Source organism: Streptopelia decaocto (assembly GCF_964273445.1).
Source record: "Streptopelia decaocto genome assembly, chromosome: 16".
In the NCBI taxonomy this organism is placed as follows: domain Eukaryota; kingdom Metazoa; phylum Chordata; class Aves; order Columbiformes; family Columbidae; genus Streptopelia; species Streptopelia decaocto.
The window spans coordinates 10857635-10883491 of record NC_138671.1 but is presented as its reverse complement, the minus strand read 5'-3'; the positions used below and the strand labels follow the sequence as shown (position 1 = coordinate 10883491).

Genomic DNA, 25857 nt, shown 5'->3' with positions numbered 1-25857 from the left:
CTTGTTAAATGAATTTAACTCTTATGTTCATCTAATATATGAAATGAGAGAAACAAAATTTATTAAAGTTTAAACTCCTACATATGAACATCTTGGGAACTGACACGCAGCCCAAGACAAAGAAAAAAATCACATTCTCTTTTTTAGATGTGGCAAAGCAGTCCTGTGCTGTGCTGGAGTCCTGAGAAAGAGGAAATTTTCTGGTAGTCCTGGGAGTGACTGATCTAGTTCTAGGAAAAGGGCACTGTCACTTGAGCTGCTTGAAACACTGTCAGATCTGAACACGCCCTTCTCCTGGTCATTGGCACTTGGTTATTAAAAGAGCTCAGTGGATAAAGCTTGGTGAATAATGCAGGGGCAAGGTCAGGAAAATGATGCCTGTGATCCAAGGTAATATCCAGAGCCAAAGCACGGGCCTGTGCATGAAGAGCTTGTTCCAAGGAGGGCTCTGGCACTGCAGCACCCACTTTTCTGAGTACAAACCCGGAGCTCCCCCCTGGGCTCCGTACACAGGGCATGGGGAGGCTGATGGAAAGAGGGGCCCAGAAGCAACCAGTGGGAAAAGATGAGCGCAGGGGGGCATCTGAAGTCAGTCCTGCCTCTCTGGGCAATCTCTGACTCCCATGGCAGAAGTTAAAGGATAGAATCATAGAATGGCTAAAGTTGGAAAGCACAGCGGTACTGTGACAGAGGTAGACAAAAGTAGTAAACCAAAGCCATGCCCAAAAGCTTATGATCATAGAGAACTAACCAGTAAAATAAAAACAAACCAAAACTGGAGCTAATGGTGCCTATGCAAAGGAATCTATGATCTTTATTTTCTAGACATTGACAGGATTACAATGACTAATTACAGAAGAAAGTGACCAAGAGGTTCACATTTTGTGAATCCCTCAGGTCACTTGGTTGCCTTCTCACATCCTTACTCTTCCTCTTCTATTTTCTTGCCATGAAACTCCCGGCTCTTGACTCGGAGCTTGTTGACCTGCGACTCTGCAATGTCAGCCCGCTCCTCGGCTTCCTCCAGCTCATGCTGGATCTTGCGGAACTTGGAGAGGTTGACATTGGACAGTTCCTCCTGTGTGGGGAGAGGGAGTTGTGGGTGAGGAGCCCAGGGCAGGGCTTCCACTCCTGCTGCAGCTCGGCCTTGTGTGGCTGCGGGATTTCGCAGGGGAAGGCCCAGAGCTCCATCCCCCACCCACTGACGCTTACACATAAGCCTCACACAGACCTCCTCCTCCCTTACTCAGGACCCCACTAGAACAAGCTTCACCACTACTGTGTCACTCCTGGGGAGCTAATTCATCACTTGGGTGTGTCATTTGGGTCTTTATTCTGCCACTATTTGCTGCCCAACTATCAGTGTGTTTTATTAGGTTGAGAAAGACCCTGAAGCCTTCTGCTGTTGATCAGCAGCAGAGATGCATGAATTCCTCAGTCACTGGATGTGGCCCCTCTGTTTGTTTAGTCTGATCTCCTGTATAAAACAGGATGCAGAACTTCCCCACATTATCCCAAATCACACGGTGCCCAGAACTCAGCGAGGCTTCATGACACCATAGTGAAATGGCGTAACCAAGAGTGTTTGAGTGTTTCTCTCTTGCTCCTTTTCTGGTGTTCAGAGTCAGCTCAATGAGCAAGCTGCCCTGATAGAAGGTGACTCTTGTACATTCTCCAAACAATACTCACAGCCTCCTCAGCTTGTCTCTTGTAGGATTTCACATTCATTTGCAGTTTGTCCACCAGATCCTGGAGCCTGAGGATATTCTTACGGTCTTCCTCAGACTAAAGGAGTTGACAAACAAGAGAAAGAATGAATTATTTGCTTTCCACCAAGTAAAGTTAACAATTTCCCCTGGGGATGGCGTGTGCGAAATTTGACTTACATTGAGAAAACTCTGTCAGTCCAAGGAGACCTCCTGCCTTACCTGGTAGGTCAGCTCCTTCACCCTCCTCTCGTACTTGCGCACACCCTTCACGGCTTCAGCGCTGCGCTTCTGCTCAGCATCAACCTCCCCTTCCAGCTCCCGCACCTGCAAGGACAAGCCCATCCTTGGAGCTTCCCTGATGGCTGCTTATGTGACATGTTCACTCATGTACAAAGAGCAGCCCTACGCACTCTGGCCTCCAGCTTCTGGATTTGCTTCTTGCCTCCCTTCAGGGCCAACTGCTCAGCCTCGTCCAGACGGTGCTGCAGGTCCTTCACCGTCTGGTCCAGGTTCTTCTTCATCCTCTCCAGGTGGGCGCTGGTGTCCTGCTCCTTCTTCAGCTCTTCTGCCATCATGGCTGCCTGATGAGAGCAAAGGGTCAAGTCCATTTGGGGGCTGGACACCGTTTGAAGGAGAATACATCCAGCATCAGCAATGAAAGGAGCCCCCGACTCACATCTGTGATGGCCTTCTTGGCCTTCTCTTCAGCATTGCGGGCTTCCTGGATCGTATCCTCCATTTCACTCTGAATTTGGGTAATGTCTGTTTCCAGCTTCTTCTTGGTGTTGATTAAGCTGGTGTTCTGTGTAAAGAGAAAGACATAATTTGTACTGTTATACCTAATGCCTCCACATGAAGAAATAGAAGTGTGAGTATGCGTTATGAAAGTCTTTAATGCAAGAGTCCTCTTTAGAGCCACAGCCCCAAAGCAGATATGGATGGCTGCCTAGACTGGCCATAACATCGCATGTCTTGTTAAGTGTTCACATAGTAATCACCTACAAGGTGCATAGCAATCTCACTCTTCATTATACCTTTTTCATCGGATTAATTACCAGTTGAGTGCCTGACCTGGGTATGAAGGAGCTGCACACGTTCAGTGGCATCCAGAAGCTCCTGCTCAGCCAGTTTCCTCGAACGCTCCGTCTGCTCCAGAGCTGCCCGTAGCTCCTCAACTTCAGCCTGCAACAGGTTTGCTCTGCGCTCCACCATGGCCACCTGCTCCTTCAGGTCCTCCTGTGTCCTCAGAGCATCATCCAAGTGTATCTGGGTATCCTGAGAAAAAGACAAGAGAAATTGAAGGGTGCCACTGTGTTCTTGGGTGCCAAAACTATTAGGGATGTCTTCTGTCATTCACTAGCTTTGCTGAACAAACCTTGAGCACTCCCTGGGTGTTTCTCAGGTTCTTTTGTGCCTCTGCAGCCACGCGGTTGGCATGGCTCAGCTGGATCTCCATTTCATTCAGGTCTCCCTCCATCTTCTTCTTCAGCCGCAGGGCTTCATTCCTGCTCCTGATCTCAGCATCCAGGGTGCCCTGCATGGACTCCACAATTCTGAGGTGGTTTCTCTTCAGCTGGTCAATCTCCTCATCTTTCTCTGCTATCTTCCTGTCAATCTCCGACTTCACCTGGTTCAGCTCAAGCTGGAGGCGCAGGATCTTCCCCTCTTCATGTTCCAGGGAGGCCTGGACAAAGTCAGCAGGAACAGTGACTTAAACCATTGCTTGCTTTTCAAGTCATCACTTAAGCAGTACTTGAGCTCTGCAGATAACTACTCCCATACTTTGCATGTGGACACCATTTCTCAGCACCCTATGTACCTCAGCTTCCTCCAGGGAGGCTTGGAGTTCAGATTTCTCCTGCTCAACCTGCTTCTTGACTTTCTCCAGCTCATGAATCGCCTTTCCTCCCTCTGCAATCTGCTCCGTGAGGTCGGAAATCTCCTCTGTGGGAACAAACACCAATGGCATGGTCAGGCACAGAGCACAACGGGAAGGGCCCTGTCACACCAAGGTGACAGACATCCCTGCCCACCTGCAGGCACAGACCCATGTGCAGCGGTGCGTAGTGCTGGACAGGAGAAAGCCCTGCCAGGAGCAGAGGGCCAGGCACTTACGCTGCAAGTTCTTGTTCTCCCGCTTCAGCGTTTCCAGGTGGTCCAAGGACTCCTCATAGGCATTCTTCATCTTAAAGAGCTCCGTGCTGAGAGATCGAGCCTCTTTCTGGGAGGCTTCCAGCTCAGCCTGTGTCTCCTCGTACTTCTGCTTCCATTCTGCCAGGATCTGAAGAGAAACCAGGTGTGAGTTTGGATGTGGCCATCAGGAGGGGATGCTCTGCCCAGGAACCCCACGTCTGAAGCCAAAAGACCTTGTCAAAGTTCTTCTGCTTCTTATCCAGAGCTGCACAGGCAGCATTTGTTCGCTCCACATCAATCATCAGGTCCTCCACTTCATTCTGCAGCCTCTGCTTTGTCTTTTCCAGGGAGGCACATTTGGCATTCACAGCTTCAACATGTTCCTCTGCATCTTGCAGGCGCTGTGCCAGCTTCTTCCTGGCAGGAGATCAGCACAGCTCCAGGTTAGAGCTTAGGGGTCTACCACATCTGTGTCCTGACACCTTCTGAGTATCTGGCCTGTCCTAGCTGGTGTAGTTCAAGGGCTCCATTTCTGTTTCCAATCTTCCCTTTTTCCACAACATGCTTTTCCTCTCCCTCCCTCTCTCTCCTTACACAAAAAAGATGATCTATTCCTGCCTTGGTCCCACCACTGTTCTAACCCAAACTTAGAGACTCCTATTTCCCTTGACAGCCTCAGTCTTCTCCAGCCATTCAACATCCCACTTCCCACATACTTGGCCTCCTCCAGCTCCTCCGTGCGTTGAATAGCGTCAGTCTCATATTTGGTTCTCCACTGGGCCACTTCGCTGTTGGCCTTGGACAGCGCACGCTGCAGCTCCCCCTTGGCTTCCTGCTCCTCCTCATATTGTTCCCGGAGCAAGTCACAGTCGTGGCGAGCAGACTGCAGGGCATGGGCCAGGGCGTTCTTGGCCTGTGGGAACATGGGGATTGGTAACCTGGATACTTGTCCTGAGATGATGCTTGACAGTGACACTGTCAAGAAATTACGAATGAAACTCAAATTAGGCAAATGCAAAGTTGGGAGCTGCTGAAGCCATCATCCATGTGTTCTGAAGTTTGTACAGGGGCTCTGGGTACATTTATCTACTATTTGTTTAAATGTTTCTACATGTGTGTCTATATCTGGTGTATCTCCAGATTCTCAAAAAAGCCTTGCTAATGACTTCTTCCAACATCAAAATCATGATACTGCCTTCCCTCTCTTACCCTTCAGTTGGGGTATGTGTGTTACTGGAATTCCCTCCAGTACTACATGTGTTTGGGTAAAGAATATCAGACATGATTCTCCAGATACTTTTAGGGGAGATGTAGACTGTGTACAGCAGGGTGCTTGCAGACCTTTATTTCTTCTTCTAGATGTCTCTTGAGTTCCTCAATCTGTTGGGTAAAGCCTTGCTTGCCCCTGGACAGCTGAGAAATCAGAGCATCCTTTTCCTCCACCTGGCGAGAAAATTCACCTGGGAAGAGGAAATTGAAGAAAGGTAACTATACTAGTAATACTATGACAAATTCTGCCTGTAAACCCGTTTCATCAGGAGTGGCCTGGAGAGGTTTTACCACTTGTCACACTGTACCATGCGCTATCCTCACTGAGTGCAGGTTGTCCCATTCTACCTCAGGAATGAGGATATCTCACCTGATTCTGTCTGCAGACGAGCTCTTTGAGTATTGAGGTCGTTGATCATGCGCTGATTCTGTTCCTCCTTTGTTTTAATCTCACTCAGCTGGTCTTCCAGAGTGCGGCACATCTTCTCCAGATTTGCCTAGGTAGAAACCACAAGGAAAAAAAGGAGATCGACACCTGCACTCATTATTCTAACAGCAGAGATATTTTTAATGAGAATGTGGCTGGTAGATGTAGGTTATGGGCCAGACCTTGGCCCCATGGACATTCTCTGCTCCAGTTCCATACCTTGGCTTTGGAGACAGACTCCATGTTACTGGCCAAGTCGTCAATCTCCATCTTCAGCTCACTCTTCTCCTTCTCCAGCTTCTGCTTCACTCGCTGCAGGTTGTCGATCTGCTCCCCAAGCTCAGCTGTGCTGTCCGCGTGCTTCTTGCGCAGGGCGGCAGCCGTGGCTTCGTGCTGCAGCGTGGCCTCTTCCAGGTCGCGACGCATCTTCTGAAACTCTGCCTCACGCTTCTTGTTCATCTCGATCTGAGCTGCTGTAGCCCCTCCTGCTTCTTCCAGGCGCTCGCTGATCTCCTCTAACTCCCTGGAGAGGTCAGCACGATGCTTCTCGGCTTTTGCCCGAGAGGTTCGCTCGGCCTCAATTTCCTCCTCCAGTTCCTCAATACGGGCCTGTGGAACATTAGGGACCCTTCACACCTGGGCCTCCTCCTACCTGACCTGAGACTGGGAGAGAGAGGGGAAGGAACAGAGACTTGCCTGCAGTTCCTTGATCTTCTTCTGTAATTGCATGCCCATTGCTTGCTCATCCTCGATCTTGCTCTGGATCTGGCTGATTTCAAAGTCTTTCCTGTGGGCAAATCAAACCATGTTAGAGATCAGGGAAAAAAGACAAGTGAAGCAGCCCAGTACTCAGGTGTCCCACAGCCACACTTACTTCTTCAGTTTCTCATCCAGCTGCTGCTTATCATTTTCCAAGTCCATTATGCTGTCTTGGGCCAGCTTCAGGTCTCCTTCCAGTTTCCTCTTAGCTCTCTCAAGGTCCATGCGCAGTTTCTTCTCTTGCTCCAGGGACCCTTCCAGCTAAAAAGAACGAGACCCTCAGCTCATGACCAGTCAGGTCTAACTCCATACCTGTCCTGTTCTTGCTGGATGGCCGTGTGCTCACATCATCCACTTGCTGCTCCAGCTTGGTCTTGGCTTTGGTCAGCGTGTTGACTTTGTCCTCTTCTACTTGCAGGTCATCCAGTGTCTGCTGGTGGGCCTCTTGGAGGGCTTTCTTCTCTTTTGTCAGCTTAGCAATGGTCTCGTCCAGGGCTGCCATCTCCTCTGTCAGGTTTTTCACCTGTTCATGTTAAGATATTGCTGAAAGTTTGTGTATAAGACATGAATGCTAGTAAAAGTTCACTTTGCAGTCCATAGCCAGGAGCTTGTTTTTTATTTGGACTGCCTAGCTTCACCACTCTGATGCTCCAAACCTCACTTTGTTTTGAGGGTACCAGGCTGATATGGGAAACATCTGTCCCTTCATCCTTTATTTGATTCCCCGTGTGTGTACCTTGTTTTCAGTGGCATGTTTTTCCTTCTCCACTTTGGCCAACGTTAACTCGAGGTCATCAATATCTTTCTTCAACTCTGAGCATTCATCCTCCAGTTTTCTCTTCTTGGCTGTCAGCTCAGCATTAATTTCTTCCTCTTCCTCAGCCCTTTCAGTCACCTCCTTAATTTTGGCTTCCAGCTGGATTTTGGTTTTGATGAGCTGGTCACATCTTTCCTCAGCATCAGCCAAACTATCTGCTTCCTGGTGGAGAGACACAGATTTTAGGGGTTGTAATGTTTTGAAGTTTCTCTGCTCTGTCTTTTTTATCCCTGAGTAGGCACGCGTTCATACAGGACCGACCGTGGCCTTCCACTCCAGAAACTGGGAGATCTTGCCACGTGTCTACTGGGAAACCATTTTGTCATTGATTCAAATTTTTTGTGTCTCTTAAAAATGACACACTGAGAGAAGTATTCAGTAGCTTCTTTTTAATTGACTCTACTATGTATCTCGTAATATTTGAGGAGTAAAGGTCTTTTGAGACTAATACAGTGGAGCAAGTGTTGTTATGCTTGCTGTAAGGAAACTGCCTTTTCCTAATTGAGTTTGAATGGGAAGTATCCATGTTTCTGAAAGTAATCCTGGCTTCACTATTGTAGCTGTAAATAGTGTATCCTTCTGAGCTTTGCCTTGACTCTATTAGACAGATACATGGCAATGAAACTTGAGAAGGTGGAAATACTTCCCTTCCAGTTCAGAGCTCTCTGCTGTGGGTTACTTGTTGCATTGTGTTACGTGGCTCTTTCCTCAGGCAGCAGGAATGCCGGGTCTCATGTGGGGCTGCCACGAGACTCACCATGCCCCTGCCAGTGCCTGTTTATGCAGTCTGAAAATGTGTGATTTAGAGCTTTTTCTACTACACTTTAGTCGGCCTCCTGTGAGTCCCTACTCAGGGTAACAAGCATTCTGGCTATAAAACATTACCTTCCCATGGGCAAATGAATGATACTCACGGCCTGCACTTGGAGCTGCAGGTCATTTTTCTCCTGCAGTAGGGCCACCATTTTCTCCTCCAGCTCCTTCCTCTTTGCTTCAGACTTTGCTAGCTCTTCCTTGGTTTTCTCAAACTCTTGTTTCATATTGGCCATCTCCTTCTCCGATTCTGCGCTCTTCAGCAAGGGCTTGATCTTGAAGAACAACTTCATCCAGGGCCAGTGCTTCACATTCATGAATGCACGAACATTATACTGGATACAGAAGATTGAGTCCCTGAAGTAAAATTCACATGGCTATTGCATACTGTGCTGGCAGTGAATTTAGACTCAATTAGCCAAGTAGTATGAGAACATGATATGTGAGTGAGAATTGTCTACCTCCTCTCCACCATTTTCCGATACTCCACTCTCATCAGGTAGCCCCTGCACCTGGCTTGTGTCATGGTCATAATCTCTGCTAGTTTCTCGTCTCTCATCTCCTCCAGCAGACCTATCAGCCCAGCTTTGAAGAACACCTTGAGAAAGGGAACATTGTCACACATCAGTCTCAGGTAGTGCGTAACACAGGTACACAGTGATGGAACACAAGACTTGTTTCTACCTTAGTGTGACCAAATCTGTACTGGGTGTGGTCCACATCAATGGACCCAAGAAGCTTCTCTGAAGCCTTCTTGCTGTCCATGAACTGACCTTCTGGAATAGCACTTGCATTAAGCACTCTGTATCTGTAGGAGAAAGCAGAGCATGGAGAAATCCACGTTACTGAAACCTGCACTGAGGCAGAGCCTCACAGCCTCCTCAGCAACAGCTGACTGTCTGACTCAGTCACGTCATGTGTTAGGGACAGTGAAAGCACTTTTACCTTTGCTTGAAGTCAGCATACAGGACTCTGCTGGGGAATCCTTTCCTGCAAATTCGGATTCCTTCCAGCACGCCATTGCACCGCAGCTGATGCAGCACCAGCTCGTGTTCCATGGCACCTAAAAAATACCACCATTAGTGACTTCTCCGTTGTCTGATACTCACCAGAAGAGCTTCTGGGACTTTTTTTTCCTCCTGTTGAATCTGCTTACCTGGTGTTTTTGTTTCATTTGGGATGATGCATCGTACAAAATGGGGGTGAGTGCTGCGCAGATTTGTCATCAGCTTGTTTAAATTTTCCTGTGAGAGTACGAGATGAAGTTTAGATTCTAGCATGTAAACAGTGCATGCTTAGATAGGATGTGCATTTAAAAACTGGATCATTCATTGTCTTGACTTATCAGAAATGCATGCATATTTTGGTGTAGACTATCTTCAATAAATATGAATGAGAGTCTACTCAGGGAATTACAGAGCTGTCTTCTCATAGCAGTTCTACTCAATTCCTTTTCTATTTTGTAGATATTTTTAATTATGAGGTTGTGAATTTTCCCTTACCCGGAAAAGGGCTGAGACAGTCTGGAAAGATGAACCCTTCTTCTTGCCACCCTTCTTGCCACCACCAGCAGCCTCTGCAAAATTGAAGAAAATGACCCAATGCCTATAACATTGTCTTTGAGATTCCACTTTGTACAATACAAATGCATGGAAATGGATTTTACAGAGCTTACCTGCTTCCCCACCATAGTTCGCAAAGAGTAAGGCCAATGTCTTCAAGGATGATTTCTGGTACAACCCAATGACAGTTTCGTTCAGAGGGTCCTTGTTCTTCTCCAGCCAGCCAGTGATGTTGTAGTCCACCGTGCCAGCGTAGTGCACCAGGGAGAAGTGAGCCTCAGCCTTGCCTTTGGCAGGTTTGGGCTTCTGGAAGTTGCTGGACTTGCCCAGATGTTGGTCATAGAGCTTGTTCTTGAAAGAGGTGTCAGTTGCCTTGGGGAACATGCACTCCTCTTCCAGGATGGAGAAGATGCCCATGGGCTGGAAAGTACCACAAGAAAGGTAGAGAAAGGTGCTAATGATGGGAAGCACGTGCTATGAACATCAAAGGTAGCAGTGTGCTGCTGGAAGCATCTCAGCCTGCATAAAGGCCTAAGTTTATCAGGAGTTATACAAAGTTAGGGAGCTTATTTCTGCCTTTTCTTACCTTCCTGCAGCATCTTATGGAACTTAAAGAATGTCTGTCAGATCCAGGTTAGAATTGGCAGTAGAATTGGAGGGAGAAATGATAAACAGAAAAAATAATTGGGAAAATTGCTACAAGGGTCTCAGTTGTTTTGGAAAATTGGATGAGAGGATATTTATTTTCCAAACTTGTGTATGGAGTTCTGATTTGAAACTTCAGAGGAAAAAGAAAGGAGACTGACTCCAGTTTGTTTTAAAGAAGTGTGTTGGTGCAAGTCCAGGCTATATTTCCCATGCTTGAAGAGCAGGCAATGAAGGATTGATGACACAGGTTTGAATTTCCTCATTCCTCTTTGCCAGACTGAAACAAGTTTCAGTGCAAAATGTTTTGTTTAACTGGCATTGACTGTCTGACTGTGAGTTCTTTCTGAGCTGAATCTGGCTCAGAAACATCACCAAACTCCAAAATACATTGCACACTTGTAAGGAAAAGGTACCTTCTCAATGAGCTCAATGCAGGCAGCCAGGTCCATCCCAAAGTCAATGAACTCCCATTCAATTCCCTCCTTCTTGTACTCCTCCTGCTCCAGCACGAACATGTGGTGGTTGAAGAACTGTTGCAGTTTCTCATTGGTGAAGTTGATGCACAGCTGCTCAAAGCTGTTGAACTGCCCAAAGCAAGGAGAGGTTGTCAAGGTGTGGCAAACACCACAGGTGTTTGCTAGTGTTCTCCTGGTGCTGGTTGATCTTCCCCAGCTGAAACAACACTCCTAACCATACTGTAACAGCATCTGTTTCCTTAGCAGGACTTCTATTCTAAAATGTGCTGTCCATAAAGGATTTTATTATTATCACTTGTGAAATCAAGATATTGTAACACTTCTTTTTTTACTGTGTTACTCAAAAGCAGACCCATCAGTAACCTTAGCTGCAGCATTGTGTAGGTGTCCCATGTCTGACCTCCGGGAGAGTGGAAACCTTCTCAGTGACCCACCTGAGAACGTCCCTCGGATCAACAGGCCAGGGGTTTCTCTGCTGTGCCACTGAAGTCCTAACATCATGACTCCAGCCACAACACAGGAAATATGCTGTGAACTTTCCCATAGCACTGCCCTTGGCTTTCCCAAGAGCATCCACACCTTTGGCCCAGGTCCCTCTGAGCCTTAGTCCTAGACCTGTCTCTTTGTTTGCTAAGCCTAAGACATTTACAAGCTCGGAGACCAGGTGTGTGTTAGTAAAGCCATTTGAGGGTACTACTGCGACAGAGAAGAGGGAGAGGTTCTAGAAATCTGCAGATGAGGAGGATAAAACTCTGAATCTTCTTAAAAAGAAGTGTGTTTTCTAATCCTCATGACCCCTCCCTCGCCCTCCCTTGACCATGGTGCCAAGTGCTTGTTCCTTACATCAAAGATTTCAAAGCCAGCAATGTCCAGGACACCAATGAAGTACTGTCTGGGCTGCTTGGTATCCAGCTGTTGGTTGATGCGAATAACCATCCACAAGAACATCTTCTCAAAGACAGCTTTTGCCAGGGCACCTACTGCATTGTTCACCTAAAGTAGAAAAGAAAGGACTGCAGTTACATCCCAGAGTCAAAGAAGAATGCTCCAGCAGACCTGTTGGAAAAGTGGCTTTGCAGAGAAGTTCCTTGAAGTCCTCGTGGCAGAATTTTGACCGTGAGCCAGCAATGTGCTCTGTAGCCATGTAGGCAAATGGCATCCTGGGGTTCATTAGGAACAGTGTGGAGAGCAGATTGAGGGAGACTGTCCTCTCCCTGTACTCTGCCCTCATGAGGCCACAACTGAGGTACAATGAGAGAGTCCAGTGCAGGGCTACAAAGATGGTCAGGGAACTGGAACATCTTTCTTAGGAGGAAAATCTGAAAGAGCTGTGTCTGTTCAGCCTGCAGAAAATATGACTGAGAGGGCATCTCATCAATGCTTACAAATATCTCCAGGGTGGGTGTCAAGATGATGGGACCAGACTCTTTTTTGTGGTGCCCAATGATAGCATAAGGGGCTACAGGAGCAGACTGAAACACAGGAGGTTACATCTGAGTATGAGGAGAAACTTCTTTCCTTTGGTGGTGTCAGAGCACAGGTACAGGCTGCCCAGAGCGGGTGTGGAGTCTCCTTCTCTGGAGACATTCAAACCCATCTGGACCAACACTGTGTGATCGGCTCTGCTGACTCTACATTAGCAGGGGAGGTTCAACTGGGAGATCTACAGAGGTCCCTTCCAACCTCTATCATTCTGTGACTGTGAAGAGTCCTTTCAAACCAAGGAATTTCATCCTCCAGATTTTACCTGTTCCACAGTTTGACCTTTGGTCACATATTCATTCCCAACTTTGACTCGGGGGTAACACAGGGCTTTGAGCAATTCAGCTGAGTTCAGGCCCATCAGGTAGGCAGCCTTGTCAGCCACTAGAGAGGGGGGGAAAGAGAGAGAAACATTTATTTTTGGATAATGTCTAGAATTTGGTCAGTGTGGACAGCTCTTCCACTCATGTTCTAGAAATGGAAAAGCTTTGGTCTGGCCTCAAACAGAAGGTCTGGAAAGCAATGTAAATCAGGAAGCTAATGATGGCCTTCTTGGAAAGCAGATGTTTGGAGGTTTTCCAGAGAGAGAGAGATCTTGTGTTGAAGTTCCCCCTTTCAGGCTGTGTGTATTTGGGGAGAGTTCATTGGATAAAATTAAGGTATTTCCCACAAACAGGGAAGCACCCCTGCAGTTAGACAGACAGTGAACAAAGGTGCTTTTCCTCAGCATTGTATGTGGCAACTCAGGCCAACAAAGGCCTCTCTTTAGAGGTTAACATATCATCTCCACAAGCAGAGAAGTTCTTTGAACAAGTCCATTGCTCATTCTGCTGGTACCTTCTGTGCCATCAGGCTCTGCCTGCTCCTCTCGTTGTTTCTGCTTGAACTTCAGATTCCCGTAGTGCATGACGGCCCCTGTCAGCTTGTAGATGGCAGTCTTTTCATCAGCAGTGAAGCCCAGGATGTCAATGGCACTCTGCAGTCAAAACAATCAAGTAAGAACATTGCCTAAAATCCTGAACAGTCACAGTACAAATATTTCTTTCAAGTACTTACGTCTGTAGCCATCAGTTCCTCCTGGTCATCAATGCTGGGAACAGTGACCTCCCCTTGACTCACATAGTGGAAATCAAAAGGGTTGGTGGTAACGAGGAGCATGTCTGAAAGCAGCAAGAGGCAAGACACAGGTTTTGCCAAGCAGGTAATAGGGTGAACTGTTACTCAGCAATCATCCTCAAAAAGTCATCATGATCCTTCCTACCAATTAGCTCCGGCTTCTTGTTGGACATGATCTGATAGAAGATGTGGTAGCTTCTTTCTGCAGGGAGCTGGAAAGTGACTCTGGACTTCTCCAGCAGATCTGGCAAGGAAGGCAGAAGAGTCAGGCACAGGAATGCACATGGAGGTGGGAATTTGGGGAGGAATGGGATCAGGCCAGGAGAGTCTCTTACAAGTTTCAATGTCTGCAGAAGCCAGTTTGCCTGTGGCTCCAAAGTGGATTCTGATGAATTTGCCCTGTTAAGGAGAAGCAGCAGCATTTCAGCCTGGATGGGTTCTTCTGACATCTCCTTTATGAGGGATACTGCCAGGGCCATCACTTGTCTTGGAAAGAGAGGGAGAGATTTTGTCCAAAGCAACAACTTACAAAGCGTGAGGAGTTGTCGTTCCTCACGGTCTTGGCGTTTCCAAAGGCCTCCAGCAGTGGGTTGGCGCTGATGATTTGATCCTCAAGCGTTCCCTGCGGGATGATAGATATTGCTGGTTATCCTTTCCAAAAATCATGTCAGGAACAGACAAAAGCTTTGATTCAAGCCAGCATCTATTAATTTACCTGCATTTTGCCGGGCTCTTCCTTCTTCTTCTCCCCACTGGCTGCAATTGTTGCAAAGTACTGGATGACACGCTTGGTGTTCACAGTCTTCCCTGCACCGGATTCTCCGCTGTCAAAGCAAAGAGAGAAGCAGAGAGCGTGTGGTCAGGCAGGAGATCCCCTGGCACCGGGCAGCCCCGCAGGGACCCAGCAGGGAGTGTACGTACGTGATCAGGATCGACTGGTTCTCGCGATCTGTGAGAGGCGGAAACAAAGATATTATAAATATGTATTCTAAATAGCCTGGATAAAAGATGACTTACAGAAATACTGCCATAAGACACAATACCCAAACAACAGTGTGTTATTGTTCAATTTTCATAGTATTCTCTTCTTACTGCTCTGAATACTACACTATAAAATACACTAATTAGGGAGAAACGAGGAAACAAGATGTATTTAAACAAAGGAAAATATACCTCTCGCTTAATCACGTTAAAAGTTTTCACTATATTTCTTTCTTATTGCTTTCATCTATATTAATGAATGAAAAAGAAGAATGGTTTCTGAGGTGGAGGAGGAAGTATCAATTATACAAGCAGGTTTCACTCTAATGTCTAAGACTGCTTCCTCAGTTTTCATAAAACCACCACAGGAAGCCTTGGCTTCAATATTGAATCTCCCTTCCCTTTACATCAAATCTTATTTTCAGAACTCCACCCTAGTTACTTTCAGCCTTGCAAAGCAAATCATTCAAAGAACAATTGTCTCAACTAGGAAGAAAACAGAAAATTTGAAGTTTATCCAAATTTCTGTGAAGGGAAATCTGACAGTGTATTCAGTGATAAACCATATGCTCCCAAACATCCTGCTCAGTAAATTCTGACATTGATTGTTAGAAACATGATCTCAATTATAGTGTCCAGTAAAGAGAATTTTTCCAGCAATCAGAGAACATCCACCCTCCCAACACTATATAGCTGAACTATTTTGCAAGTCAAAGTTTTTTTTCTCTCACTCTGCAAGTGTTCACAGCTAAATAATTTTAAAGAAAACCAAACCACTCACCAGTCAGCATGAACTGATAGGCGTTGTCAGAGATGGAGAAGATGTGTGGAGGGGCCTCACTGCGCTTCTTGCCTCTGTAGGCCAACACCACCTCCGGGTTGTACACCGGCAGCCACTTGTAGGGGTTGACGGTGACGCAGAAGAGACCCGAGTAGGTCTGCGAGGAAGGGACACAGCACGTTGCCTTCCCCTGAGCCTGGCAGAGCAGTTCTCCCAGCTCCCCAAAGGAAGACTGCTGCTGGTACTTACGTAGATCATCCAGGCTGCATAACGCTCTTTGAGGTTGTACAGCACAGCGGGTTCGTGGAGGTGGGTCATCATGGCCATGTCCTCCACTTTATCGTACTTGGGAGGGTTCATGGAGAAGATTTGATCTTCCTTCACGGTCAGAGTCTGTCAAGAAAGAGAAACTGATATGTGTCAGCTAAGAGCCCAGAGTGGGAATTAAATTGTGTTCTCAAGCCTTGCATTTTACCCACCTCTCCAGCTTCAGTCTGGACAGTGACCTTCCCTGATTCCCTACTCTGGATTGTCCCTTTCACAAAGGATTCCTTAGGATGCACCACAAAGACAGATGACTTGGCATCGAAAGGCTTGTTCTGGGCCTCGATTCTCTCCTTTTCTGACTTTCGGAGGTAAGGAGCTGCCTCCCCAAAGGCAGCCATCTCAGCATCCGCAGAAGTCATGTCTGCACTTTATTGAAGACACGTCAGCAGACCACACTATGGGAGAAAAGATACATAGCATCAGTGATCTGAATGTACTTTGTTTGCAAGGAGACCTTTTCTAATGATTCAAAATTAAGCACACACTAGAATACTAAAACTAGCAAAACTGATCTTTTTTTGGTTTAACGATTTAAACCCAAAAGTTAAAAATCTTTTTTTCATCCCTGAATAATACAGAATAACCTTCTAAAAACAGCTGTTTTTTTCTTGTGACACTGTACAAATCGTACATTTGCTTTACAAATTCTGCAGTGTCATATTTGAGAATATGTATGATGTTAAGGGAATCTTCTTATTTTTAAGTAAACTTAGGAAAAAAAGTACGAGTATAAAATAAAGAAATGCCTTGAAACCAGATGGAAATACTTATTTAGAATCCAATTTCAGAGATAAGAATACACTGCATAATATACAATAAAGGGGGATGAGTAATTTCAATAAATCACTACACCCTGCACACTTACCTTGAAGCTTTTCTAGGAGACAGGGCAGAGCACTGCAGACACACTTTTATAGAGTCTGTTTGGCAGATGCTTTAGATTCCTACTCTTTCTTCGGTCAAAAATTTTTTTGGCAAACATTCTTTGGCAAAACATTGTCTGGCAAACTTAACTAAGGGCATAATTGTCATTTGATTTGACCAGATATATTTAGAAATGTTTTGTATCTTACCAATGATGTGAATGTATTGACTATAAATAATATGACAAGAGACTGAAGGAGAGAATCTCAATTAGTCAAGGCACTTAGAGAACTTGGATGTAGGACTTATGGATTCCATAGCTGCATTTCCAGTCATTTCCTCCTGCATGTCTGTTCTGCAACTCTTCCAGATGATTATGGAGATGACATTAATGCTTGATATTCTGGGGTTAATGAAGAAATGCATTACAGCAGGAGATAAACTGTGTGAATAATCAGAAACGTTCTTGTTAAATGAATCTACCTCTTATGTTCATCTAATATTTGAAATGAGAGAAACAAAATTTATTAAAATTTAAACTCCTACATATGAACATCTTGGGAACTGACATGCAGCCCAAGACAAAGAAAAAAATCACGTTCTTTTTTTCTAAACTTTCCTGTTGAAAGACACAGTACACTCAAATATGCAGTAAGTACAGAGCTGAGTAACTATAAATGTGCAATATTTAGTGACTAACACTACACTAATCAACAAAGATTTTACTGTACCTCCACTTTTTGGTACGGATTTTTAAGAACATGATGGAATAAAAAATGCAGAGTAACCTTCTAAACAGATAAAGCTTGTTCCTCACATATCTACCCAAAGTCTACATTTGTCCAGCACTCCCATTACAATTATTTTGCATGCTTGCACATTCACACAGGTCCAGCAAGAAGAGCTATCAACACAGTCCTGCTTGTACCAAAGCATTAGACGTGGCAGAGCAGTCCTGTGCTGTGCTGGAGCCCTGAGAAAGAGGGAATTTTTTGGTAGTCCTGGGGAGTGACTGATCTAGGAAAAGGGCACTGTCACTTAAGCTGCTTTAAATACTGTCAGATCTAAACACGCCCTTCTCCTGGTCATTGGCACTTGGTTATTAAAAGAGCTCAGTGGATAAAGCTTGGTGAATAATGCAGGGGCAAGGTCGGAAAATAATGCCTGTGATCCAAGGTAATATCCAGTGCCAAAGCACGGGCCTGTGCATGAAGAGCTTGTTCCAAGGAGGGCTCTGGCACTGCAGCACCCACTTTTCTGAGTACAAACCCGGAGCTCCCCCCTGGGCTCCGTACACAGGGCACGGGGAGGCTGATGGAAAGAGGGGCCCAGAAGCAACCAGTGGAAAAAGATGAGTGCAGGGGGGCATCTGAAGTCAGTCCTGCCTCTCTGGGCAATCTCTGACTCCCATGGACAGGCAGAAGTTAGAGGATAGAATCACAGAATGGCTACGGCTGGAAGGCACCTTAGAAAGATCACCTAGTGTAATACCCCTGCTGTGGGCAGGGTTATCTTTGACTAGATCAGCTTGCTTCAAATCCCACCCAACCTGAGCTTGAACGCTTCCAATGATGAGACATTTCCAAATTCTGGGGCCAGTCTGTTCCTGTGCCTCACCAGCCTCATCTTAAAAAATGTCTCCCTTACATCCAAGCAGAATCTACCCTCTTCAGTTTGAAACCTTTGCCTATTGTCCTGTTGCCACAGGTTTGGGCAAGTCTTTCTCCACCTTTCTTAGAAGCATCCTTTATATATTGGAAGCCCACAATGTGGTCTCCTCAAAGCCTTCTCACTTCCAGGCTGGACAGGCCCAGCTCTCTCAGCCTTTCTTCCTAGGACAGGTGTTTCAGTCCTCAGATGATTTTTGTGAACCTCCTCTGCACCTGCTCTGGCAGGTCCATGTCCTTCTTGTACTGGGAGCCCCGGAGCTGGCTACAGTAGTTCAGGTAGGAGTCTCATGAGAACAGAGCAGAAGGGGCGAATCACCTCTCTCTGCAGGGCTGCTCTCAATCCAGTCATTCCCTTGATATATACTGATGGTGGGATTTGCCTGACCTAGGAACAGGACCTCGCACTTGGCCTTCTAGAACTTCATCAGGCTCACATGGACCCACTCTTCAAGTCCATCAAGTTCCCTCTGGATGGCGTCCATCGCACTGCTGTATCAACAGTATCACTCAACTTGGTGTCATCTGCAAACTTGCTGAGTGTGCATTCATTCCTACTGTGCATGTTGTTAATAAATATATCAAACCTTATTGATCTAAAAAAAAAATCCTTGAGGAACACCACTGATTTCCATTTGGACATTAAGCCTTTGACTGGAGCTCTTTGGATATGACCATCCAGTCAATCCCTTTTCCATCTAATAGCCCATCCATCAAACCATAACTCTTCAATTTAGTGGCAAGAATCTTGTAGGGCACCGCATCAAAGACCTTACAGAAGTCCAGGTAGATGGCATCAGTAGCTCTTCCCTTGTACACTGATGCAGTCACGCCACTGTAGAAGGCCACTGCATTAGTCAGGTACAGTTTACTCTTAATGAAGCCAGGTGGGCTGTCACTAATCACCTCCCTGTGTTCCATAGACTTTGACATATTTCCAGGCAGATCCTGAATCTTAACAGTCACTGATACAGGGTTGACTGGTTGGTAGTTCTCAGGGTCTTCCTTACTACTCTATTTAAACAATAAGAATAATTCCAAGGATGAAAATAATTTCTGTCCCACCTTACCCTGTGTGTAGCTAGAAAGTGGTGGAGGAGGTTGTCCCTTGACAGTACGTTTCTCTGGTTGAGTGCTAACAGCATGAATGTATGCACTGGCTACTTTTTGAAGAAGAAACTGCAGTGGCAATGGGGGTCTATTTGGAACTTTTGTGCTCAGCAGGAAAGTTGGCCACTGTCTGTTAACAGCTCTGCATTGATACCTTAGTCCCCAGGTACACACAATGGTAGCTAACATAAACAGTTACGGATGCGTGGGGGTGTTTTCTATGTGGTGGAGCAAAACGTACCTTGAAAGGTTATTGCTGTCATTCCAGTAACAGTCAGGAAGGTTACTGAAAGCAAGCAAAGCTGACATTAAAAAAGCCATCCCCGTGGGATTTGCAGCATGCTGGTGTTATTATCAGCCACGCTCTCTGGATTAGCAGAGCGTGCCTGTAGGGATCAGTGCACTCTGTGAATCACTGGTGGATCGTGTGACATGGAAGATGTAGCTTCAGGCTAATGTGTAGCAAGGCAGAATTGGTTGCTGATGTGGGAGCTACAGCAGAGGAGGGATGTCAGTGTGTCACCAAAGCATCCGCAATTCCTTCCTTCTTTCGTTCCTTCCTTCCTTCCTGATTTTTTAATTTGTTTCACAGAGCAGATTTGCTGCTCACAGGCATATTGAGATGGTGTCTGGCATGGATGCTGTGGTATGCCACTTCTTAGGTGAAAAACAGAAAGATACTGTAAACCTCCATTGAGCAATGGATAGGGATTGTACTTCTTTGGCACTGAATCCAAGTTGCTTAGAGGTGAAGCACATGTGCAGAGACAAAGCGTGTTTGAAAACACCCACCGTAAGAAGTGCAGCCTCCAAATGGTGCTGTCAGTTATGCTGCAATTATTTGCTAGGCATGCTGTGAGAGCCATCACCAGACCTCACGGGACATCTGACAGGGAATGCCCAGCCTCCACTTCAGCACTGTCTCTTCAGACAGCAGCTCTCTGTGTAAAAGGAGAACTCCCAGGAATGCTAGCCCAAGCTGAACAGCAATGCTGGTACCCCAATCCTTTGGAGGAAACTCCTCTTCCCTGCCTGTCTGCTAAGACATGGATGAGTGCTGGAGCCTTCATATGGTACAGACACCATTTCTTTCTTCTTCAAGAAGCCTGTTCATTCAGGCTGGGCTGCACTTGAATGAGTGTCCGAGTTGTACAGCTACTCAGATGCCTATTATGTTCTCAGCTAAAGTCTCCGGAAGCAATCACTGCTGGGCAGTGGGTGCTGGCTGAGAAGGTGGCCTTCCAAATGCCCTTTCCATCACCCATCAAAGCCACTGGAGGGCTCCGGCTACAGGGGGTGTGAGGAGGGGAACAGGCCTCTTGGGAAAGAACAGGGAAGGAAATGGGTTAGAAACGAAGGAATGATGGAGACATGTCACCAGATACCCCGCAGCCATAGTGTAAGGGTGCTCTGACAGTGCTTGCATTCCCTGTCCTGAGGAGATTTCCTGATCACCCCACTGAAGGCTGCTGAGGACACACCTTTCTCCCCATGAAGTTTGTAGTTGGCAAGGTCTGAGTTTCACCAGAGAGACGGGAACATTGTTTGAGCTCTAAACAAGTAGATTGGGGAAAACGTATCTCTCATCTTCTCCAACTCAAGCTGTAATGGCCACTTCACTTGGCCACAGCTTTCCCAGGCAGCACAGATATATATTACCGCTCTTCCAGATAAGTCTTTTCAGCTCTCTGAGATGTGTCTCCAGTTAGCCAGTATCTTGCAGGGTGACTCATAGGGTCCCAGAGCAGAGCCATCCCATGATCCCACACTGCTCTTCATCTTACACGTTACGTAAGCTTGAACTTACTTCTTTAGGCTCTGGTCACAAAGGCTTCCTATGTGCTAGACTGTGTTTCCCCAGCAGTACCGTGCCTATCTTGGGGCCGTGCTATTGGCATGGTAAGGGGAGTGCGGTATACCTGTTCTGCAGGAGGTGTAAGAACACAGTCATGAGACCCTAAGGGCAAGGCTCATGTCTCAGGTGATTCCTCTTCTCCATGGGATTTGTGACATGGAGCTCAACTCTGCTCGTGGAGCTGGCAATGTTCCTGGATTTTGTTCAGTGGGATTCACCGGTCTCTGTAGAACAGAACAGATGAACTGAGCTTCCCTGACAAACTTGTTGGTGAAAGGGATTTCCAGATTCTGTTGCTGGTCCTCTTGATTGTGCTTATTACTGGAATGCTACTTTTGTGCTTGGAAGAGACAGTGTGCTTTTTTGTATTCAGATTGTCATAGATCCATGATGCTCTGCAGTCTGTATGGGAAGATGCTTTATGGGGTCTTATCAAGCGATGATTTCCCCACTTTGCATCAGCACTTAGCAAGTCCTGACTTGAAAAACGGCATGTCAGGGGAAAATGGCTGCTCTTCTCCATGTATGGCAGCAAATCCCAAGTCAACAAAAAGTAACCTTCATTGTCTCATTCAGTGCTGTTTTACTTAGATGGTTATTATTTGCTATACTCAATGGGCATTCTCCACCACAGATTCATCAGTACATAGGACAGATCAAAATTTGTTGACAGTGGTGTAATAAGTAAATGCTTTGGGTTTCATAATGTAAGTTTAAACAAGTACATGCTTATAGTTTATAAGACATTCCTCAGAATCTGTCACATAAGTGTTTCAAAGGTACTGATGAGCCTAGGAATATTTTCAGGGTGTTTTAGTGTTAGAACAGCTATTGGATGTTTTCCTTCAATTTGCCAATTTTATTTCCTCCCATTTTATTTTTTGTCATTATGTCCTCTGAAATCGCTTGGTTGCCCTTTCCTCCTCTGGCTCCTGGGCCTTGTGTTATTTTTAGCGAGTGTAATCATAGTATCATGTGACCATAATCGTCATTAAGCTGTGCAAAAAGACAGTGAGTGACACGGCAGCTCAGCAGCAGAAGGCCTGATGTCCTTGTGTTTCCTGCCTTACCCCCAGTCACCAAAGATCAGCAATCCCTGGCAGACTTTGCTGGGCAGCTCTTCTCCATACTTGTAGCTGTCAGTAGTTTGGCTGCTGGTTGATGAGTGTCAGTATTCTGAGCAGTATACTCCCTGCCTCTCAGAAGTTTCTTCAGATATGTAAAGATGAAGCACAGCACAGATTTATTTTGTTTCATAATATTAACTAGGAACACTGGATTTTCTCAGTGAGCTGTATGCCCAGTAACATGGAGCTGATGAACTTCCAAGCTCCCAGAGCAGAGGGAGGTGAGGGGCACAAAGCTGTCGTCCCACTGTAGCCCTGCTCTGCTTCTGTGTGTGAACAGTGAAGGCCTAGATGGACTTTGCTTGGGTTCACAGTGCTATTTTTACATCCACTTCATGGGGGAAAATATTGTGACTGCTTTTGTTTTGAACCAGCATAAAGATAGGCCATGGGAGTGACTCCTGTATACTTAACTGTGCAGAAGGTTTCCTCTGAGGCAACCTCTCTTATCCTGGTGGGGAGACTATGTCCCAGGAGAGGATGGTGAGAGGCCAGGGTTCTGGGTTCACACAGTGTCTTCTGACTTCACTCTCTTCTTCATGCATGATGAGGGAGAGCACACCCAGGTCTGTTGCTGATTCTCAGTGTTTGAGGCGGAGAAGGAAATGTGCCCAACTGAATCTTTCTGAGAGAAGAGGAGCATCTTCTAATTTTAAATGTGAACAACTGCACTATGCTATAAGATGGCAATTACAACACATAGCAATGCAGCAGGAGGAAGATTCAGTAGTTCACGTGTTGAATACCATTATGAGTTATTAGAGGAAGATTATCCCTATAAGCAGACATGACTGGTGTGCAAGGTTTTTCCTAGGGAAGTACACTCCACGAACAAAGCACCCTTTGCTCAGTTTTAACCCAGTGTGTCTCAACATCAGCATTTTTTCCCATGGCACATATGCTGACCTTATTTCAGGCCCATGGCTAAAATTTTTTGCATGCTTGGTAAAGATTTATACAGTTTGAAGGAATAAACCAGGCTCTCTCCTGGCTGCTTCTCACTCCAAGGTAGGCTATCATTACCTGCTGAGCTGGTTATTTTGTGCTCAGGTACCAAGAGTGGTGAAATACACACCTTGGTAGAGCACACAAAGCAAGGCAGTGCCACAGCACATCTGTTTACTTATGCTGGTAGAAAGTCCTGACCTCTAGCATGTGCCTCCATTTCTTATCAAGGACAGAACAGGAACTGAACAGCTTCCAGGACACATTCCAACAAAGCTACTGCCTGTTACACTAAGGAGAGAGGCATAGTAAAGGACCTAGTATATAATGTACTAGTCCTTCTGTGACCACATCACCTTTGCTGCAGTGTGGTTTACACTATTTCCTTTGCTACAAGATTATCATAGGAAGGGCCTACTATGCTCCAAATGGAAACTGCATGCAGCAGCAGACACAAGGCTGACCTCTTCTATTTGACACTGGCATGACTTGCTGGGCTATGTTGACTTTGGCATCATTCTGATGACTCAAGCTTCCATGGTAGAACCATCATGTAGCAGAGGACAGTGCAGGTTCTATAAAGCAGGATTTCAAAGTCTCAGAAATTTATGCTTGTATGGAGTAGCCCTGCCATTACATATAACCAGGATACCCAGGAAATGCTGTGTCTCATCTAAGCTTTACCCAGTGCCACCTGAAGCCTTGCAGAGCCCTATAGATGTGGTTGTGGATGGGATTATAGAGTCATCCTAGAGTAGCAGTGGTCTTGGAGACAGGCTTGAATATGCAAAGCTCAGCACAGAAACCCTGCTGCTATGGTAGAGCCATTCAGCAGGCCAGAGTGCTTGATGAGCTCTGGTTCTTGATGAGGCTGGACCTGGGAACCAGGTAAGGTTAAGTTATTTGGATAATGCTGTTGTGTGCATGCAGGTATGGAGCTATCAGTTGTAAATTGCCAGCAGTGTGAGTGTCCCTTTGGAAGCCAAGCACATGTTCAGAGAGCACATGCTGACCACTGTCAACCTGCAGGGCTTCTCAGGGACCTTCACTTCCCAGGAGCTCCACTAGCAAGCCTTCCTTTGTAACACCATGGTGAATAAAGTTTCAAAGATTTCAGGGACCACCTGTCTCAAGCTTGAGCACTGCAGGCTACACCTGGGAACTGCTGACAGCTGAGCAGATTTTTACTTCCTACACATCCCCTGCACTGCTCTCTGCTGGGGCAGGTAGCCCCATGGAAAGTGCAATCATAGCTGCAGCTCGAATACACAAGTTCTTATCCTTAAGGACTCCTAAAGTAGTATATGGTTATGCAAAAATCCAACTGCACAGACGACAGGTAAGTGAACTCATTAGAGCTATTAAAAAACCTCCCTCCCACTTCTCTGGTAAACAATCCTGTAAGTGTCTTCACCTGGGAGAGTCCAGTAGTGTTGTTACTCTGGCAAGCCCAACATCTTCTGCATAGAAACAGTGGAATTCAATAGCTTTGTTTGTCCCAGTGTTCCCTTAGGGTGCCTGATTTGATTGGTGTGTTCTAACTGGCAGCATAATTTTCTACCCTCAAAATCCACTTCAGGTGGAGACTGTCCTTTCTGCCCCTGTCCCATATACAGAAATTCACAGACATGCCGTATGGGAATATAGTAGAAGATTTGGTAAGCAGGTTAGTTAAATGTAAATACGCTCAAGTGACTTGTCTGTAGAAAAAGCACATACATCACACTAATTGTTTTACTGACCTTGTGTGCTTGACGAGTAGAACCCCTGTGTTAGATAAGATAGGCCTGTGAGAAACTCCAGGCACCTCATCACTATGGCTGAGATTCCTGCTTTGTTGTGAGAAAGAGCAGGAGGCTGTGCCTGCCTGAAGTCTTCAAATACAGGTGAGCTTGGCGGGCCCGGTGATCTTCCAGCAGGGCTGAACTTAAAAGCGTCTGCATCCCCACCTGTGTCACCTCTGCCTGGGAGCTTAGGTGCTATTTCAGAGATCCTCCAGTAGAGAGGTAACTAAAATAAAACTTGCTCTTTGCAATGGATTTGTGGCCTCTGGCTCTTCTTGCGATGTGCCTGCGTATGTGTACACACATGCTTTGTACAGTGCCCTGCTGTTTGGTTCACTTCTCAAGAAGTAGGTGTCCAGGACTCCATGCCTGTCCCCAGTCCAAGGAAGGAGTCTGTTTCTCTGGAGGGACTAGAATGGAGCTGGGAGTGAGGAACAGTCCCTGTACAGTTCAGGCATGCATCCAGCAGTTCTCTACTCCGAGTTGCCTCAATTTTCTCTTTTTTCCCTGATACTTGCCAACAGGGAAGTGTGTTGTCTGTCCACATATGAAATGCCACAAACCCCAGAGGTCCTGCTGATGCTTGCCTGCACATTTTAATTTCCTGTTGGCTTTCTCTTGGTCATTGCAAGATCTCATTAGACCTAGGGTCTTCTTTTGCACAAGTGCCCCTTTTCTCTGTGAAATGAGCAAAAGTTGAGTAGTACACCTAAAAGTGATACAGGTGCTGGGTGGAAGCACACACTTCTTCTTGATGACAGTGAATAGAGAATCCATGCTGCTACGCAGGATGCTGTTGTGCAAGTCTGCACTTTTTAAAGGATTCTCAGCCTGCAAATGAAGGGCTATTTAAGGCAACTCTCAGTTCAGCAGATCAGAGTCACTGTCTCTTCAGCACGCTATGCCATACCATCTCCACTCCTATCTGTTGTGCCCTGCTAGGCCCAGTGCTCAGTGCAGGAACCACCTCCTGCTTCAGACACCAGCACGCACTTGACATAACTGGAAAGAGGCTAACTGTCAAAACCATTCAACATCAACACATACTCTGGCCTTCATAATGTGCTTCTTGTTTTCTCTTCATTGTAAGCTGTTCTTCACTCATTTCTTTCTGCCTTGCATCTGGTTCAGTTAGCATTCATCTCTCAGCCAGAGCTCCTTCAAACTTCTTGGCTTCTGAGAAAATTCTCCAAGATTATCTGGTC

At 46.1% G+C, this 25857-nt stretch overlaps 1 protein-coding gene across 1 annotated transcript; it reads right to left on the bottom strand.

The window, feature by feature from the left end:
- Positions 1 to 782: 782 nt before the first annotated feature.
- LOC309447043 (myosin heavy chain, skeletal muscle, adult-like) lies at positions 783 to 15691 on the bottom strand. Its single transcript, XM_082067303.1, has 38 exons — positions 15453 to 15691; positions 15223 to 15366; positions 14974 to 15130; positions 14133 to 14160; positions 13927 to 14035; positions 13741 to 13833; positions 13547 to 13610; positions 13357 to 13455; positions 13152 to 13255; positions 12933 to 13071; positions 12361 to 12479; positions 11457 to 11606; positions 10551 to 10721; positions 9603 to 9909; positions 9430 to 9503; positions 9084 to 9171; positions 8873 to 8990; positions 8612 to 8735; positions 8389 to 8525; positions 8029 to 8284; positions 7034 to 7276; positions 6644 to 6820; positions 6413 to 6558; positions 6235 to 6325; positions 5758 to 6147; positions 5482 to 5608; positions 5184 to 5302; positions 4559 to 4755; positions 4076 to 4259; positions 3825 to 3990; positions 3529 to 3653; positions 3085 to 3393; positions 2781 to 2984; positions 2386 to 2511; positions 2120 to 2290; positions 1929 to 2033; positions 1690 to 1785; positions 783 to 1078 (listed from the first exon to the last, which is right to left on the bottom strand). Exons 1-38 carry the CDS (start codon positions 15657 to 15659, stop codon positions 923 to 925), a joined length of 5820 nt encoding a protein of 1939 aa, XP_081923429.1. The 5' UTR covers positions 15660 to 15691; the 3' UTR covers positions 783 to 922.
- Positions 15692 to 25857: the final 10166 nt, after the last annotated feature.